Below are 19,419 nucleotides of genomic sequence, written 5' to 3' on the forward strand. Positions count from 1 at the left end.
CTACATTGGATACATTTGCATCAGAGGGGACAAGAAATTATGAGAAACATTTGATAAAACTCATTCCAGCTTCCGCTCCTACTTGCAAAGCTTCATATTCTTCAGTTCATCCCATAAAACGACAGATGAGCACATATTTTCTGATATGCTGTAAAAGTGCATTCATCTTTTTCATCATTTGTCCACAGAGGTTAGTTGCAAATCATAACAAATTTGATTCCTCCACAGGAAGTCTGTAAGTACTCACATTCACAGGTACGGACGTAAAAAGTACACGCAGTAAATTGAGGAAAACATACTACCAAACCATTGCTATTTAAAGGGAAATTGTGTAGAATTCATTTTTGAAAGGAAACATTTCGAAGTATACATAAACACATTCCAGCGTTCTCCACATGCAATGCCATTTAGAAATGGAAGAATTCTATGCAGTCTGCTGTTCTTACCTCTCGAAAGAAAATATCTGCAGGGGTGAGACTTGGTGGAATGTCACAGTCCCTTTTGTTTAAAGCAATCAGTATAGCAGCATTCACTAGATCAGGCAGCCTGGAGTGATGATTCTTGAGAACAATAGCAGCTGCTAGTTTTTCTGCATGCTCACAGAGCAACAGGCGAGTTGCCATTGGCATCCCCCGTACTGGAAAACTGCCCAGTCGTTCAAATATGCCAACCTTTTATAAAACAAACAAACACACCATCCACACTTTAAACCATTTTACTTTGAGTCAAAATGAATTCTCTGTGTTTGCTGATATAAGTAGTACAGTATATATTACCTGGTGAAGAAACTCAATGAAGAAGGAATGAGCTTTTGTCTTATCCTCTAGCTGATGAAGAAGAATGAGGGATGTGTTGCTGAAACCACTGGCTTCTAGACAGCAAAAAAGATTTAAAAAGTCTTAGAACACTTTATATCTTCATATCAAAGATCACTATTTTTCTTTTCCTCTGATGCAGATGCTTTTCTATAAGTTTCTGTACTGCTACTACACCGGCACTTCTCTTTAAAGGTAGGCGCGCACATTGTATACTGCTGATTTTAACGGGGCTTTTGAACTCCTATCATAGTTGAAAATAAAGCCTTTAGAAGCAATAAAGTATCTCTTATCGGCACTGTTTCAAAGCACTCATGAATCTGTTATGCTGCTAAAATAACAGCTTATGATCTTATTCAAGTCTTAGTAAGATAAAAATATTAATCATCATAGTAGATTGGCTAAGGCTGAATTTAAATGCCCTAGACCACAGCTACTACAAAATAAAGTCCACAGTTACAGGCACTCAGACTTGAGCTTTGTCTCTGCATTGCCTGAATAGTTCCACTTCAAGACATAAGCAGTGGCCTAACTCAGCACTACTTTTCCTCCTCCTCAACTGAACTTGCATCTGAAAAGCACGTTGACACATCCACCAAACAAGGTCGCTCAAGGAGTCAGGAAGGACAATGCAAGCTTCCTCACGAGCACTCCCACAGGTATCTCACCTCACCAGAGTCCTCCAGAGGCAAATTTAAGTTTATATTTTAATATTTTCTTATATTCTATTTATGCTTTGAGCCAAAGACTACTAAGATAAAAAACTCAAAAGAACTATTACTATCGGCAAGATCAGCAAGACCATTTCCAAGAAGCAGTGAGCTTCCCCTTCTCTCTTTAGCCAGTAAGAAGTGCAGATAAGTTGCTGAGTTAAAGATGAAAGTAAGATTCAGAAAATACTAAGGATTTGATGCCTGACAATGTAACTTTCTGTAAGTAGTTAGTATACACAGTTGAAAGTGAGACTGGTTAGAAACTGGCAACTGCTGCCTCGAGGTCCTGGGGACAGCTTTAAGTTAACACTGTTCAAGAAAAGAGAAACAGGAACAAGGATATTTCTCTCTTAAAATGCCTCTATTTTAATCCTTTACGCATAGCAGAACATTTCAAAATAGATTTCTCTTTCAAGCAGACGTTAATACCAATGCACCAGAGAGATGAGCCAACTCTACCCAACCCAGGATTCAAACCTATCAGAAACTGTACAGCCATGCTAACAAAGGGTCAAGCCCAAGCAAACAAATTCTTATTTTTCTTAACACATTCATCTGCAGAAAATAATTTAGATCTACTCAAGGAATTATGGAAATACTCAAGTGGTACCACTGGCTCTTTGCAGAAAGTCCCATCCTCAGAAACGCCCATTTTCTTTGCTGTTTCCATTACTATACCAAGTCCAGAACTAACCACAGTAGACTGGAAGTTAATCTGGCGGTCTCATAAGGTACATCTTTTTGCCTTTCTGAAAATACATCTAGAGGTGGAGGAAACATTTCTGCTTTCTTTGGAAATTAAATTATGATTTTACCTAGAGCGCTATAAGCAGTTTTTCACAGATCAGCCATTTTGCTTACCTTCAGGTACAGATTCAGCCCATCTTGGATCAGAGGCAGGGTAATCATCTATTAAATCCACACTGATCTGAGTCACTGCCCTATCCAGTTCAGCATCAGAATCCACATCTGCGTTACTTGGAAACAGTTCAACCACCATGCTTTGAGCATTAACTATATCTTTCCTGAAATGAGAGAAATACAACGTATGTGAAATAAAAATGATAGGATTACAGGAACAAGAACAACTCAATTTGTAGCACCTTTTGAGATACTCTTTTTGTATTTTAGACTATAAATATCGAACACTGTTTGGGCTGTCTTTAATCACAGATAAAAGGTATTCTGACTCTTTTAAAGTAAGCAGATTGCACAGTCTTTAAAAGTAAAAAGCATAACCAGCGAGTGTTTGAAGTTACTTTTTATTATCCCTATTCTTATTAAGAGAAAAAGGTTCAGCCTTTGCTCTGTTTATTGATCGTCATCGATAATTAGATCTCCAAAGATCAACTGCTTGCTGTGAAATCCTTGCAACAGTACAAGATATCACTCCCATGAGTGACAATACAGTAAAAGCTCTCAAAAATCTGACAAATGTTATAATACATTATTCATACTCTCTATACATTTTAGAAACTTTTTCTTTTCAGGTCAGTAAATAAAGAGTAAGGAGGAAGCGCCTAAACGTTCTTTCAGCTTTCAAGGTATGATAATGTACTGAAGCATTGCATGTAAGAAACATTCAGTGCATACAAAAAGCATCAATTTGATGATTTTGTGATTAAAAATTATCGCACTCAACCAAGGATTACTGTGATTCCAAAATGCTAACTGGAAAACATTTATACTTTTAGCGTTAATCAGATATTGTACGAATGTTTGCCTAAGCCAAATGTCTTGAAATAAAATCAGCATTGTATCCGGAAATGTAACAGAAGTTTACTAAAGTAAAGCATACTTTTAAAAACTAGGATGTATTACATCTCCCATGGGAAGGAAGTTCTATCTTCACCTCTCCAAAGAACATGCGTTTTTAAGGGATGTATGTGCTGCTTTATTGCCTCCATCAAACCACAAACTGCCATCAGCCAGTAGAGTGCAAGAATCAACTCTATCATTCCACAGAACATCCTATCCCATACAATGACCACAAGATCTGTAAGGTCAACTGTGGTCAACGCACAGCTCTGCACGATGTGGATTTGCACATTTCCATGCGCTGCACAGCTTTGCTCTACATCAATTGCTTTACCATCTGGGCAGGTCACAGCTACAGCTGTTCTGCTGAAGATCTCTCAGTTCCTATGCCATTTTTTTCCAGTAAAAGATGTTGTGCAAACCAAACTATTAATTTCTTCTAGTTTTGTAAATATAACCCTTTTGGGTCATATTATATAGTTATATATGTGTGGGTTATATACAACATTAGACTTTCAAGCTGTTTCACACAGTCCTCCCTACTACTCCTGACTTCTCTGATCCTGTTTCCAGTCCCTTGTTCACATTCTCAGAGTTATTGAGGTTTCCTAAGTTCTGTGCAAGTTTACACCTTATTTTGATATCCTTCATTCTATGCGCTGAATCCCTTATATAATCATCTTCTTAAATTGCTTCTTTCCCAGTCTTAAGATTCTTTACAGAGATTAGTCTTAAGAGTGTTTTTATTCATTTGCTTTGCAGTAATGAATATATACTGAAAACAATCCCTTCTAAATAGAATTAATCCAAGCCTGCATCTCCGTACATCTTCTCATCTATCCTCTTCCTCCTTCATATATATATATATACACACACACATATACACACACATATATACACACACTAAAGGAGTACTGCAGGGTTTACACAAAGCCAACAATATCATTCAAGTATAAGGTCTGCTCCTTCTTAGCATACATCTTGAGCTAATGAAGAAGTGATGCACCTGTGCTATTCTAACAAAGTGCATGTGTCACTAAAACCATTGTTAGCTAAGGAGCACAACAGTAAACCTTTACGAAGACAACTTCCTACTCAAGTACCAATGAACCTTCAAGAATAGCAAACAAAGTCTCAAAGATAGAGTGCAATTTTTACCTGCAGTATTGTAGAAAAGCGGCTTTCAGGAGCTTTGTCTTATCTTCTTGAGCTACGACTTCTAGCCTACTGGCTGGATCAAATGCAGGGCTCTTAAAACACAGAGAAAGTATTCCAGATGAAAGACAAACATCAAGCTTCATTATGAAATTAAAACTGTTTTTCTTCATAACAATATATATACAAAATAAAAGTGCCACTTGGAAGCAGTTGTGTTTGTTAAACCCAAAAGATACCTTACAATAAAGTAAGTCTGTGTGTGTATATATATATATTATATGTACACATGTTTTAGGCATTCAAAACTAATGTTTTTGACAGAATTCAACAAGGCAACAGTAAGTTCTACTGCCCACAAAAACTGCAGACAAATCTAGATAGAGATTAACTCAGTAAGAAAAATATAGTTCTACTGGAGCTACTGTCACAAATATCTTCTATTAAAGCACTACTTCATGGTAACACATTTAAAAAGGTGATCCAACTGAAGTAAAAAAATGAAACTCACTATTAGCCCATCAACATCACTCCTGTTCTCTATTTTAGCAAGGTTTTCCATTCTTCCCACCTATTCCAGGGGCATCCTGATAATAAATTCTCTATACATTTTAAAGACAATATATTTGACGTATTTAAGAGCTTACTAAATGCACAGTGCCCAAAATGGCAATAAAAATGCTATCACACACATTTCAGCAGGGCTGTATTCAAACAAAAACACATATAAGAGCAGAAACAACATTCAGCACTTATCCATTTAGACCCCAAGCTTTTCAGAATGCAATAGGAAAACGCTGTCTTTTACATACATAAAGGAAAAGGCTTCAGGGATCATCCTGACAGAAAAGTGAGAGCAAAATCTCCAGTCTCTACAGTTTGTACTCAGCATTCTACCAGGCTTAGTGACACCCGGTAATATACCTATGAGAAAAATCCCACAAGGGGTAGGGAGAAAAAACACCTTCCCCAAACTGACAAACACTGTAAAATTTCTTGAATTTTGGAAACCGATTCAGAGTATTCAAATCTCTATGTAAAGAAATAAAACAATCCCCCCAAAAAGCTAGGATTTCCACAGAGATAATACTAACAGTCAGAAAAAAACATTTTGTTTCTGTTCTTGCTTTTCAACCATTACCTCACTTATTGGTCCAGCAACGGAAGAGGACAGAGAATCTTCAAGGTCTTCAGGAAGCACAGAAATGTTTTCTCTGGATAAGATGGTAATAAGTCCACTTCTCTTGACAAAGAAGATGGGGAGGCTAGTATAGGAACCTGCTCCTAAAATGCTGTCTCCTAAGATGGTGACAAAGGAATAAAGCTGTGTCAAAGGCAATGCTAAGAACAAAATACGACACGGTTTCATAAAAACAGATTTAATTATGTTAGCGACCAACAGTAATTCTGACAACTACACCTGACTTACAAAAGCCATGAATACTGTTTGCTACTAAGGATGTATGTTTCCATGTCCCGCTGAGTTAAAACAAAACAAAACACACACAAAAAAAGACCCCACCCCAAAAAACCCATCAAGATTCTGGTAGCTCAAACTCTACCTAAAGAATGATCTCTGCTTCATACTGAAAAATACCTCTGAACATTAAGGACAGTGTACTTGGACACCTGGCACAAAGACCTACAATGAAAGACAGGCTGGCCCTCAAAACAAAGCCAATTTCAAGAAAACTGAACATTGGAGGGAAGAAAAAGAAAAAAGGCCAAAACAAAATGAAGATTCCCAGGCCTTCAGCTTTGCCCAGACAGGTTGTGGATGCCCCATCCCTGGAGGCATTCAAGGCCAGGCTGGACATGGCTCCAGGCAGCCTGGTCTGGTGGTTGACAACCCTGCCCGTGGCAGAGGGAATTAAACTAGATGATCATTATGGTCCTTTTCAACCCAGGCCATTCTATGATTCTATGATTCAGTTATCAGGATCATAGATTTACTTCATCTAAAATACTGTAGAATGATCAGTACCAGTCATTTTGGTCTTTTCCCTATATAACTATTAAAAAAACTTCAATTTGGAAGACTAAAAGAGAAAAAGGAGTGTAAATGTCATTCTACTCTCTATGAAATGTAATGGCTTAAACACATTCAATTAAAAAACATCAACAAAACATTACACTTTTCCCTGCATGTTACCTTGAAAGCCAAATAAAATTTTCTCCTGTGGTAATGAAATTCTTCCAGTTCCAGTGGAACAAGCAAACACCTCATCTTCCTTATAAATGTAAGCAGCATGGCTGAAGTAATCTGGGACCACCAGACAGCACATTACTTCCTCTTCAGACTGGAAGAATTACACATGAACAGTGTCATAGAAAAAACTTTAAACAAACAAACCTAACATTTAAGGCTGATCTAGAGTTGCATTAAACTTATATTTTCTTTTAAACAGGACAGATAAAACAACGATGACAAAAAACGTCAGACCCAAAAGGATCCTTTACATTTGCCCTAAAGTTTAAGATTTTAGGCCTATAACTAGCAGTGTTCCCCAGGGATTGGCACTGAGGCTAGTCTTGTTCAACATCTTCATCAGTGACCTGGATGAATGGATAGAGTTCACTCTCAGCAAGTTTGCTGATGATACAAAGCTGGGAGGAGCGACTGTCACATCAGAAGGCTGTGCTGCCATTCAGAGAGACCTGGACAGTCTGCAGAGTTGGGAAGAGAGGAACCTGATGAGATTCAAGGGCAAGCATAGTCTTGCATCTGGGGAGGAATAAGCAACTGCATTCAGCAGTACACGTTGGGGGATGACCTGCTGGAAATGACCTCTGCAGAGAAGCACCTGGGTGTCCTCATGGACAACAGCTTGGCCACGAGCCAGCAGTGTACTCTTGTGGTTGAGAAGGCCAAAGGCATCCGGGATGCATTACAAAGAGTGTGGCCAGAAGGTTGAGGGAGGTACAGACTCCCCGCTCTGCCCTGGTGAGGCCACATCTGCAATACTGCTGTCACGGAGTTACCTAGATAGATCTGTGCCCGTGACAGGGGGGCAGTAGGCTTGTGGGCCCCCCTCCCCCTTGACTTCCCGAGAAAAAGTTCCAGTTCCGGGCTCCCCATTTCAGGGTCTTTCCTTGAAAGAGGCCAGTGGAAAGCAAAACATATGATTAAGGGCCTGGAGTATCTCCCTTACGAGGAAAAGCTGAGAGATCATCTCAGTACTGATTATATTTATCTTAAATATGAGAGTGAAGTCAATGGCGGTGGACTCTCTTCGATGGTGAGCAACAGTAGAGCACGGGGCAATGGGCAGAAATAGGAACACACTAACATAAGGAAGAACTTCTTTACTGTCAGAATGACAGAGCACTGAAACAGGCTGTCCAGAGAGGTTGTAGAATCTCCTTCTCTGGAGATATTCAAGACCCATTCGGATGACAATCCATGCAACCTGCTGTAGGGAACCTGCTTTAGCAGTAGAGTTCAACTCAGTGATCTCTAGAGGTGCCTTCCAACTCCTACAATTCTGTCATTCTGTGATCTCTCTGTTGTTTTTGCTTTTACTTCCACTCCTTGCTCAGTTTTAGAGCTTTCATTTGCATACCTGAAAAGATGGATTATACTGTGTGACCTCCACAACAACATCATCAGACATCTGGAAGCCTTTATCTTCTACGGTTATCAGAGTATAGTAGACAAGACATGGATGATCTCCAGGATGCCATGCTGCAGCAAGTATCACCAGCCCATCACTATTCAACAAAAGGGATCACGTCAGTAGAGGTGATTATTAAATATTTCACTTGCTCGACCTCTATCACTCAGAAAAAAGATAGTGAAGTACAATTACAAATAAATATTTTCCATATTCTACAGTAGTACAATATTTTGAAAGTAAATTACTACCTTCTTTCAGAAAAGCAAGCTCCTTGTTCTTCCATTCTGTTTTAATAAAAGTATGCATACTGCAATGCAAAACTGAACCAATCCAGTTATGGAAATGTTATGTAATTAAATCAAATACAAGAGATACAGAACATTTTCTACATTTGCTGGAATAAAAGTTACATTTGCTATTCACTGTCTTTGTATTACAAAAGCCTAATAAAAATGACATTAAAAAAACGAGAGAAGTTATTCTTAGGTAAAGATTCATAATACTAGAAAGCTGATCCCGTGCTTCATACTATGATTATTGAGTTAGCTGACATGCTTATTTTATTAACAGTGGCACTCAAGTAAAATTAAATTGTAGTTTCTAAGAAAAAGATTTTGCAAGAAAGCAGAATGCAACTTTTGATTTACTTTACCAGATGAAGTGTATTTCCTTACCGATTCTGCTGCAAATCCATATACTGTATATTGACTCCTCCTTTAATATCTTCATAGTTACTTTCAGAACCCTAAAAAAAAAAAACCCAAACAGAACAGAAACAAACTACAGTGTATCTGGCTTAAAACCATACAAAAATAGGTTGCTTATTAAGGCAACCAAACAAAACTCCCCAGTGAGTTCGCTCTTACCCAAATTGCATCTGCAATGTGTTCCTTCAGGATTCTGTTGACATCCCAGCTGAGAATATACCGTTCTGATGAACTGTCAATCTCCCATTTGTTTAAATTTGAACTTGTTAGCATATAAAAGCTTGATCTCTCTTTATCCCAAAGAACACTAGAAATCTGCATTTAAAATAGAAAAAGGTATATTGATACTACAAGATACACTGATCTGTATCATTCAGTCCATTCAAAAATGACTTCATTTGGAAACTGGAACAAGAGGTGTCACTTTAAGGCTTTGCAAACCCCCCCAGGAAACACTGCTTTAAAGCTGTTTTCTTTTCAGATGTAAGGAATAAATAATCATTCTCCAATACACAACATACACATTTATTTGATTGCTGTCTGCCTTTTTAATTTCAAAAAAAAAAAAAAAAAAGCATGTAACATAAAATCATTAAGATTATTCTACTTTTTCTTTGACATCATACACCCATGAGCAAACTTGTGTTTTTCCTTTCCAAAACACTGAGATTAGAAAGCACAGACAGAAAGTGAAGTAGATTAGCATCTGAATTTTTTCAGGCTTACCACAGCATCATTTCCAGGTGATAATATACCCAGAAGAGAAGAAACTTTTCGACCAATTCCAGAAAACATGCCCTGACCCTGCGGCAGAGCATGCTGATGAATCTTGCCAGAACTATCCGGAATCAGTCGAACGAGTTGGCCTCGGGAAGATGATAAAATAAAGCTTCCTCCCTTAAAAAAAAAAGGAATTACATCAAAAAGTTTAAAGCACATTCCTGAAGTAACCGAATAGTCATGAAATTCTTTGTCAACTCGTGAAGAGAAGGACTGAACAAAACACCAGACATTCATATCACTTGAGCATTAACAGAAACATTCTATACTTCCGTATGCATCTGAACGGGGCATTAGCAAACACGTAGCTGAGCATCATACAAGGGAAGAACATGTCATATGCAGATATTGGAAAAAGGTGGGGCTTTCAAATGTTTGTGTTTTGCTTTGGTTTTGTTTCTAAGAAATACTAAAAATTAGCACTTAGCCAAATACGTAACTGGTAGTCAGTACCAGAAGAGACTCACTTAGCTCTGACAGCATCACATTTTTACCCATGAAACTCATTTCATACACTGAATTTGCGTCAGGAGCATGCTTCTGAAGTGATCTGCTAGTCTCCATGTACTACGTGCTGGATCACATCACAGTACTCTATGTGTACTGGTACTATATCCTTTGAAAGAATCTAAACTGAAAGATGGGTTCTGACCACTGACAGATATTCATTCCATCTCATGAACTTGTTTCAAATAACAACCCTGTAAAAATTAACCAGCGTAGACAGTGGCACTGCCATACCACCACATAGCCACAGCCTGGAGGCTACTAAAAGAACAAACTTTACCTAATTTTCATACCATATGAAGGTTACGCTACAGATTAAGTCTGCCCACCAACAGGTGGACTAATATCTAATAACACACTATTAGATCGTTGGCTTAAAATGGTTCCTTTAGTTCTTAATTCTAATACTCCTAGTTTTAATGTAGAATTCAACGTGAAGATTTTGCTTTCCTCAGCTTGACATTTGAAAACTGGACACAGTAAAGCAGCACTTTTATATAAATCTATTGCACTGTACCTTCACTGCTGTCAGGAAACTGCACAGAGAGCCTCCAAAGTCTGTGAAAGTCTCAGTATAGGAACCTTCATGGGCAAGATTGGGCCAGTAGCGCACAGAACCTTCGCTGGTAGCAACCATTATTGCCAGGGACTTGAAGTGGGAAAATGATAATCATAACATGCAAGTCAAAAACAATCAGACAGCAGCTCTACCTACAGCATCCTATTTTACATAACAAGATAACAAGACTGTGAGGGACTCACGCATGAAAATGTAGTGAATACATAGGGATGCACATTCACAGGCATACACTGAACAGCAAAATGATTCTGCAGCATATCTTAATCCATGCAGGGAGTGCTATACTTGCTTATTTTGCTAATAATAGCTTGTATGGGTTCGTGTTTCTGATACTTCAGTCTGCTACTGAAAAGCAAAAATGTACAAGACAAGCTGCAAGATGAAAAAGGTAGTGGGGAACTCCAGATGCCAAGATGATGACTTAAAAGAGATTATAATTTAATAAAGAAACTGATCTGGAGTGATGAATAAGAAAATGAAATCAGACAGTTGCCCTTTCCTCCAAAAGGACATAAGGCCACCGTGTGACTCTATTAGGACTTGACTTAGAAAACCACCCAGACACCAAATTCAAAGCGTGATGCAAGAGACTTCCAATGTCAGCTTTGCTACTGAAGACTAGGGGAGGGGAAGGTGCTTGGTTTTTGCTTTTCAGCTACGTGTACCCAGAATTAAAAAGACAGCTGAACATATTTTTCTTCAGCTAGCATGCAGTTCAATTGCACCTGCATAGACTGAGATTTGAATGCCCAGGTGTTAGTTAACTAATTATCTCTTCGTTAGTTGAGAAAGCATGCTAAGTAATTCTTATGGAAACTGTGAAGTATTCTGATTATGTAATATGTAAAGGGCACACAGTGAAGAGACTTCATTTCAAGCATATTTAACACTAATCAACAATCCTAACTTTTAAGATACATGTTATAACAAGTACACGATTTTAAAATAGATTAAAAAACAGAAATAAAATACACCAGATAAAATGGAACATATTCAAAGTTGGTCCCACAGTATTTTTAAGCACAAACTCTGAGAAGTTGGATCACCTGCAGAGAAGGTGCGTCACCTGAAGAACCGAGACAGGATATAGCTGCTAAACTGGAACTCCACTGGTAGTCGCTGGGCGGCAGCTGGAGTTCCTTGCACAGAGATAACTGTAAGAGATGCAATTATAAATATGAGACTGTAAGAACTCACTCCTGTGCCACAAAGACTCCACAGCTGTTGACCCTGACAAAAATTGATTTTAAACCAAGCTGCACACCGCATGTGTTTATTAATTAAACACATTAAAACATATAAAACATAAATTAAACAGAAAGCACTTGAGAAAACTGTGGCTCTGGGCAGCCTGGTCTGGTGGTTGGTGACCCTGCACATCGCAGGGGGGGTGAAACTAAACGATCATTGTGGTCCTTTTCAACCCAGGCCATTCTATGACTGTATGATTCTTTGAAAGCCTGAGGAGGGACAATATTCTCCTATCTTAAGAAAAATGACATATCAATCAGAAAAAACAATAATTCCTGTAAAAACCTCCGTAAGTACCAGAATGCTTGACATTAGGAGCAGAATCTCTATAATTAACGGATGTTGCACTAATTGGAAGATACTGATTTTGTCACAACAGGGTTCCTCTGACCATACATACTACACACTGAAATGCTGCCGCTAGAAAAGCGTTTCCAGAGAAAAACATTTTTCTTGACATAAGAAAAACTAAACAAAATTTACATTCAACGCTGCTGAAACTCACTTGAGAGTCACTCTCACAGTGTCTAAACCAACGTGTGACGTACCAACTAGTTTCAAAATATTGGAATAAACTTTATCAAGGCTAACACATTAAAAGGTAAAAGTTTCACACGGATGCTGAGGTGACAATTAGAAATGAAGTGAGAAATACAAAGCAGTTAATATCTGCCAGAAACTTGAATTACTGCTGTTAGCACGGTGTCATATCAAACGCTGCTGTTGGTGGAAAAGAGGCAAACTTCAAGTTACAAAGAAGACTTGATTTAAAGCAACACAACCGGGTAACTTGTCCAACTAGCTCAAACTTACACATTTTTCATCTTGGTCTCTCATTTACCTTTGCAAGAGGAGACTGACCAATCTTCCAAATAATCAGCCTCTCTTTATGGACTAGCCAGGCCCATCCACTTTCATCCACCTGAACGCTCAGATGGTCATCAGCTACACAGAAAGTAATTTTTTAAAGGGTTAATATTTTACAACAATACAGAGAAAGCTGAAAATCAACTCACCTTCACTCTCATACGTAAAGAGTATCTTCTGCAGCAAAATTAAATGGCACGTTAGATCTTCCACATCTTTAAGATACCAAATTACTAAATACAGTACAAAAAAATCCATTTGGCAAATCCTCAACTTTTGAGATTCTAGAAGCTGCCAATTCTTGCAGATAAAAATCATCGCTAAAACAGTTGAAGAACTTTACAAAGCTATTATAGAGCTATACATTCTTGGCTCCTCTTATCTCTGTTAGGTACATAAAGCTTAAGTAATTTAATGAACTCAGAGAACAGTTTCCATTACTGGGGGGTTTAGAACCGATAATAAAGCTGTCGCTTCTGTTCATTTTCATCCACAGGTCTTATCATCATTACATGAGCTGAAGCTTAATTTAACTGACTGTGTATCTAATTCAATGGCTCAGAGCACATGGATTAAAAAGAAATAATAATTTAAAGCAGGAACAACCAGGTCAGGAAACAACAGAATCCAACACAAGACAGTATCTGAGCAATACTTACACGCATTCATATTATTATAACTGCAATTACAGTTAAGCACGCTGGATTCTCACAGAGTCACAAGCATTTCATTTTCCACTGCAGTCAGCTTTTAAATAGCATCAACACCACATTAACTTTTCTTTTACTTGTCAACTTTCAGAAGGAAAATAGTGGATAAAACCTAGTCTTACCATCAGCCTTTTTTAGGGCTTCCATCACCTGAACAGGCAGGGCGGATCCAAAAGCTTTCACATCGTAGTTAACAGTCTCACTTGCTGAGGGATGCTGTATAACTCTGGTGGGAGTTGCTCTTAAACAAAACAAAAGTTGTGATTAGTTCTCTATTGTTTCTTCAGGAACTCCAACAGTCCCCTACTTCAAATGCCAACACTCTTCATGTTTCTGCTTTGTTTTCTATTCGTAGCTTCCTGTTCTTCCTCTATTTCAGAGGTACCTGAAGAATCCTCACGTTCAAAAGTAAGCAAGAGAGGTTGCAGCATTTTATACTGAACTCTACAAGAATAAAGCTGAGAGAACCAACAAAGTAACTTGACACACCAACGAGTTCTGTCAAGCAGGTATTACAGTGATGGATGCATGGGGGATCGCTCCACCAACACGCACACTGAGAGAAGCAGAGACTACATATTTAAAGGCATAGCATATACATATTCATTGCATTCCAAGGAGATGGGCGGAAATTCTAAGAACTAATTAACATCTCTGGTGGTCGTGGGATGAAGGATGAAGTCATTCTCACTGTAAACGGCCAGCCTTTTAAGGGGGGAGGGAGGAGGGTAGCCCAAAGCTGTTTTCATCATTCAAGAATCACAAAATGCTCAGCTATAGGATGCTTCAGACAGAATTGGATAATGGGAGATGATATCAAATATCCTACCAAGATCTCAGTCAACACAACGCAGACAGTACTGGACACCTGAACTGCCTGCACCTTTCAGGACTCCTTACTGAATATCATTAAATAAATCAAGCTTAGAGATAGGCAGAAAAGTCTTACTGTGGCCTGAATTATGTATAAAAGAAAGGAATAAGCAAAAATAAAACAGAAAACAGAGCCTGATTTGCACACTGATTCCAGGAGAGGGCGAGATCCTATTTTATAGGACCTGTCTGACGTCTAAACTCTTCAGCACGATTGTAAGAGCAACCGGAGGGAACAGCTCGCTGGCAGTGCGGTGTTATCTAGGATTTCTCCATCGCCAGCCCGACTGCTGATTAGCTCTACCAACAGCTACCGTTACTGCGGCACCGAGCACCCTGCCCAGACTCTAACACACGGCTCAGCGCCCCTCAGTCGCACTCACCGAGCCGAGAGGGAGCCGCTCCTCCGAGCCACCGGGGAGAAGAGCCCGGGGGAGCCGGCCGCCGCCGCCACCACGGCCAGGTTCTTCCTGCTTCCCGGTCGGGAGAGGGGGCTCGGAGCGGCGCTGCCCAGAGCCCTGCGGGCCGAGCCGCTGGGAGTCCGCGGCGAGGCGGGAGCCGAGGGGAACATGGCTGGAGAAAGGGAGGCAGAGCAGAAGCTCCTGCCTGGCGCCGCCGAATGACGTCGAAGAGCGGCGCCGGTGAATGACATCACCGCTCTGCGCCCGGCTAGGCGGGAAGGCAGTCCCTGCGCTGCAGTCGGGGAAACCCCGCGGCAACCGACCGCTGAGCGGTCGCCCTCTCGGGTTTCCACGTGCGTGCGGGGCGATGTCCTTTGTAAATGAAATAAAAGAAAGTTCTTTTTGCCGTGGTAATGCTAAAGGCTCGGTTTGGGAAAGCAGAACAGTTATGCACTACTAATGTTATGGAATTAGATTTTAGTGTCGCATGAACAGGGCAGAAGTTGCCACCGCTAGTCCATCTGTGTTGGGGAGATTGAGCGGGGCAGATGTTTCCACTGCTACTCCATCTGTGTTGGGAGAGATCGAGCGGGCTAGAAATTGCCACTCATAGTCCAGCTGTGGTGGAGACCTTGAAAGGGGCAGAAGCTGCTGCTGCTACTCCATCTGTGTTGGAGAGACCAAACAGGGCAGAAGTTACCGCTGCCAGTCAAAATGCCCGGATCAAATGTCTGAAGATTTACTCTAAGCAAGGTTTAAAAACCAAACCCGAGCATTCTGTGAGTCCTCAGTCAATTAAGATTAAAGCCATGCATACCAGCAAGAAAACATTCACAACAGCAGTTATGGTTATATACTTTATTGAGAAGCAAAGACTACGCAGTTCTACAAAGAAGAAAAGTGTGGCACAGAAGAGGATTTCTACCCAAGGCCATTGCTCTGGTTGTCTCTTAAATCCCTGCTCAGCATCATTTGCTGAGCTTGAGTGACTTTCAAAGGTTTTGGTCAGACTGAGTGGGGCAGAAGTTGCCGCTGCTTCTCCATCAGTGTTGGGGAGACCAAACAGGGCAGAAATTGCCACTGCTACTCCATTTTCGTAGTTGTCATCCAATGGGGCATATACTGCTTCTAGTATATCTGTGTAGGAGAGATTGATCGAGGCAGAAGTTGCATCTGTTACTCCGTCTCTGTATGAGAGATTGATCGGGGCAGGAGTTTCTGCTGCTACTCCATCCGTGTTGAAGAGATTGATTTGGGCAGATGTTGCCACTGCTACTTCATCTATGTTGGAGAGACCGAGGGGGCAGAGGGTGCCGCTGCTTCTCCACCAGTGTTAGGGAGACCAAACATGGCAGAAATTGCCGCTGCTACTCCATCTATGTAGTTGTCATTGAATGAGACATATACTGCTGCTTCTAGTACATCTGTATTGGAGAGATTGATTGAGACAGAAGTTGTCGCTGCTCCTCCATCCGTGTTGGAGAGATTGATTGGGGGCAGCAGTCGCCACTGCTCCTCCATCAGTGTTGGAGAGACCAAACAGGGCAGAAATTGCCACTGCTCCTCCATCTTCATAGTTGTCATTGAATGGGACATCATCTGTATTAGAGAGATTGATCAGGGCAGAAGTTGCCGCTACTCCTCCATCCGTATTGGAGGAGTTGAGCCGGGCAGGAGTTTCTGCTGCTACTCTGACTGTGTTTGAGAGATTCAGAGGGGCAGAAGTTGCCACTGCTGCTCCATCTTTGTTGGAGATATCAAGCATGTCAGAAGTTGCTTCTCCTTCTCCATCTATGTTGGAGACCGAGAGGGGCAAAAGTTGCTACTGATTCTCCATCTGCGCTGTCCTCTGTGGATAATAAAATTTGTCAACACTTAAGCAAATCAGCTCAGAAGAGGATGCAATGGCAGGCATTTTATAAATCCAGAAGACCATCACCTGCTTGACCGTCACCTGGTAGGAACAGGGAAGGGAAATGTCCCTGCAGAAAAGTGCAAAGGGCCATTGTCAGGAAAGAGAAAGACAGTGTCATAGACAACAAGTGACATTGTCAGTGCATGACGTGAACGTAGCTTGGAATGGTACCTGTGATGTAACATCAAGGTGTGTTGCAGACAATTACTTTTACACATCCCGTGCCTGCTGTGGTGCTGATGTTCATGAAGCGAGGCCAGAAAGGCCGTTGACACTTTGGCAAAGTCCTTACTTTGCTTCTGGGTGAGGCTTCTGGTGCCCTTACTGGCCCAAACACTAAAGTACTGAACAACTATTAATAACTCTCTGATTTTTCCAGAGTGTTTTGCCTGCACTGAGGACTTGTAGGTAAGTGGCCAGGAGGTGGACAGATTAAGGACCATCAGGGAGTGTGTGTGGGAGATAAAATGGTGGAGTAACTCTCTGTGAGAAAGATATCAGAGTGATACTCCCGAAAGAGTGGTGGACCTGCTCCACTGCCACAGTCAAGCAGAGGGAAACAAACTGAGAGAAGGAGGAATGCAAACAGATCCCAGCTCAGCAACACAGGCAACCCCCATCCCAATGTACCTCGGTTCCCCCGGTGCCTGTATAGGTGGTAATAGTCATAATCACGTCTCTCTCTGGAACCTGAGAGAGACATGAGTGAGGATGCTGTGGGAGGTCCACCAGTGATGTTGTCTGGGGTGAGGCAGTCAACTCCACACCTCAAGACTGCCTCCGCCAAGAAGGAAAGAAAGGTGACTGTTGGAGGCAACTCCCTTCTGAGAGGAACAGAGGGCTCTATATGTCAGCCTGACCCTACTCACAGGGAAGTGTGCTGCTTCCCAGGGGCCCAGGTCAGGGATATTTCTAGGAAACTTCCTAGTCTGATCTGCCACTCTGATTATTACCCTTTATTAATAGTTCAGGCTGGCAGCAATGAGGTAATTGACAGAAGTCTGAGGATTATCAAAAGTGATTTCAGGGGACTGGAGCAGTTAGTTGATGGAACAGGCATACATTAAGTATTTTCCTTTATTCCTTCAGTTGCAGGGAAGGACACTAAGAGGAGCAGGAAAAAAACCTGTCTTATGAACACGCATCTGAGAGGCTGGTGCAAGCACAAGAATTTGGGGTTCTTTGATTGGGGTTCTTCAGTGGGATAAGGGAGGCTTATCCTCCTGCCCCGAGTGAAGATGAGGATCCAGTCTCCTCCATCCTGCATGCATTTACCACCTGTCAGGCTGGAAGACTGCTTCTCTTCATCCCCTTGCAGGGACCAAAGGCAAGGCTATTGGTCTGCCCATGTCACATCATACTAGGCATTGATGTCTCTCTGTCGCTGCTGGATACTTCTCAGCCTTTTGGTGTCATCTCGCAGTGTGGTCACCTGCCTAGAAAGATCAAGCTGGTCATGCGTGGCACTCCCTACTTATGCCAGACTCTTTGTGGACTTCCAGTTTCACAGAATCACAGAACTGTAGGGGTTGAAAGGGACTTCTAGAGATTATCTAGTCCAACCCTCCTGCCAAAGCAGGCTCCCTAGACCAGTTTGCACGGGTAGGCATCCAGCCAGGTCTTGAACGTCTCCAGAGAAGGAGATTCCACAACCTCCCTAGGCAGCCTGTTACAGTGCTCTGTAACTCGCACCGTGAAGAATTTCTTTTGCATATTGGTGCAGAACTTCCCATCCATTTTATGGCCATTTCCACTTGTCCTGTCCCCACAGACCACTGAAAAGAGGTTGGCCATGTCCCTTTCTCGAATAATAGAATAAATTCTCTAATAATGTAATAATAGAATCTCTGCTTCTCCTAAGAGTATAGCAGAAGATATCTTCTTTTTGTTCTATGGTGCAGGGATCTTACCAGTGTTTTCACTGTGTTCCACAAAGTGCTTTTAGTGGCACATTAGAGAAGGACATAAAGCTTACCCAGCTTTAGGCACCTCACCTATTTCCAATAAGGCTTTCCAGCAGCAATCAGATTTCCTTGCACAGGGAGCTCAGATGAGACCCTGTGAAGCGTTTGGCTTTGTAAATGTTCCCTGTGGTGCTTTGCATCTTCAGAAAGCACAGAGAGATTCTACTGGAAGAGGTTCTTAAATTAGAAACGTGAAGCCTACTCTTTACTGCCAAACATACTTCTGCAGTTGTTCAAATTCATGTAATGCTATCGCAACATGTTTCACCACTTGTCCTTGAGCAAGTGACACGAGGTGATTAGGCAAAATCTGGGATTTCCATGAAATTTTAAGTCACAATAAAAACCAGACTTGTACGTGCCTTAAAAAGGACAACAACTCACATATGTAAGAACATCTTCTTTGGGATGTCGTCTTGTAATAGAAGTAAAACTAAAGCAGGGAAAGTAGAAAAGGGAAGAAAATGCATGCAAACCTCAGATTTTCCTATGCTGAAAAAATGCACAGTCAAAATTACACTTTGTTTGTCCTTATATGTAAAGTCAGTTAGTTGTTTGTATTTTCAGTAACTTTCCTTCAACGTCTGTTTCCACACACTAAAGACAAGTTCTCATTTGTAGTTCTCTGTTAACTGTAGAATCAACAGTTCAATGATCTGTTCAACTTCTCCTATCTCAGAGCAAATGGTAACAGAAATGGCCATTTTTGGAACTCTGGCATTTTAAGATTAGCAGTGAACATGGAAGCAAAAGTTCCTTGAAAAGGGAAGAGACAATGAAGTGAAAATGATCGGACAGTCACTTGA

General features: G+C 40.8%; 1 protein-coding gene across 1 annotated transcript in view; it reads right to left on the minus strand.

The window, feature by feature from the left end:
* The window catches only part of NUP133 (nucleoporin 133), a 30,185-nt gene extending 15,228 nt beyond the window's left edge, over positions 1 to 14,957 (minus strand). The window contains exons 1-15 of the mRNA XM_419576.8: positions 14,717 to 14,957; positions 13,583 to 13,701; positions 12,725 to 12,828; positions 11,679 to 11,786; positions 10,570 to 10,701; positions 9,492 to 9,662; positions 8,925 to 9,080; positions 8,733 to 8,803; positions 8,005 to 8,152; positions 6,594 to 6,741; positions 5,583 to 5,740; positions 4,445 to 4,536; positions 2,390 to 2,553; positions 777 to 871; positions 447 to 671 (exon numbers count right to left, since the gene is read on the minus strand). Of these exons, the coding sequence (XP_419576.6) occupies positions 447 to 671; positions 777 to 871; positions 2,390 to 2,553; positions 4,445 to 4,536; positions 5,583 to 5,740; positions 6,594 to 6,741; positions 8,005 to 8,152; positions 8,733 to 8,803; positions 8,925 to 9,080; positions 9,492 to 9,662; positions 10,570 to 10,701; positions 11,679 to 11,786; positions 12,725 to 12,828; positions 13,583 to 13,701; positions 14,717 to 14,904 (2,079 nt within the window). The 5' untranslated portion in view covers positions 14,905 to 14,957. The remainder of the gene's footprint in view (positions 1 to 446; positions 672 to 776; positions 872 to 2,389; positions 2,554 to 4,444; positions 4,537 to 5,582; positions 5,741 to 6,593; positions 6,742 to 8,004; positions 8,153 to 8,732; positions 8,804 to 8,924; positions 9,081 to 9,491; positions 9,663 to 10,569; positions 10,702 to 11,678; positions 11,787 to 12,724; positions 12,829 to 13,582; positions 13,702 to 14,716) is intronic.
* Between the last annotated feature and the right edge of the window lie 4,462 nt (positions 14,958 to 19,419).

Source organism: Gallus gallus, chromosome 3, assembly GCF_016699485.2.
Source record: "Gallus gallus isolate bGalGal1 chromosome 3, bGalGal1.mat.broiler.GRCg7b, whole genome shotgun sequence".
Classification (NCBI taxonomy): Eukaryota; Metazoa; Chordata; class Aves; order Galliformes; family Phasianidae; genus Gallus; species Gallus gallus.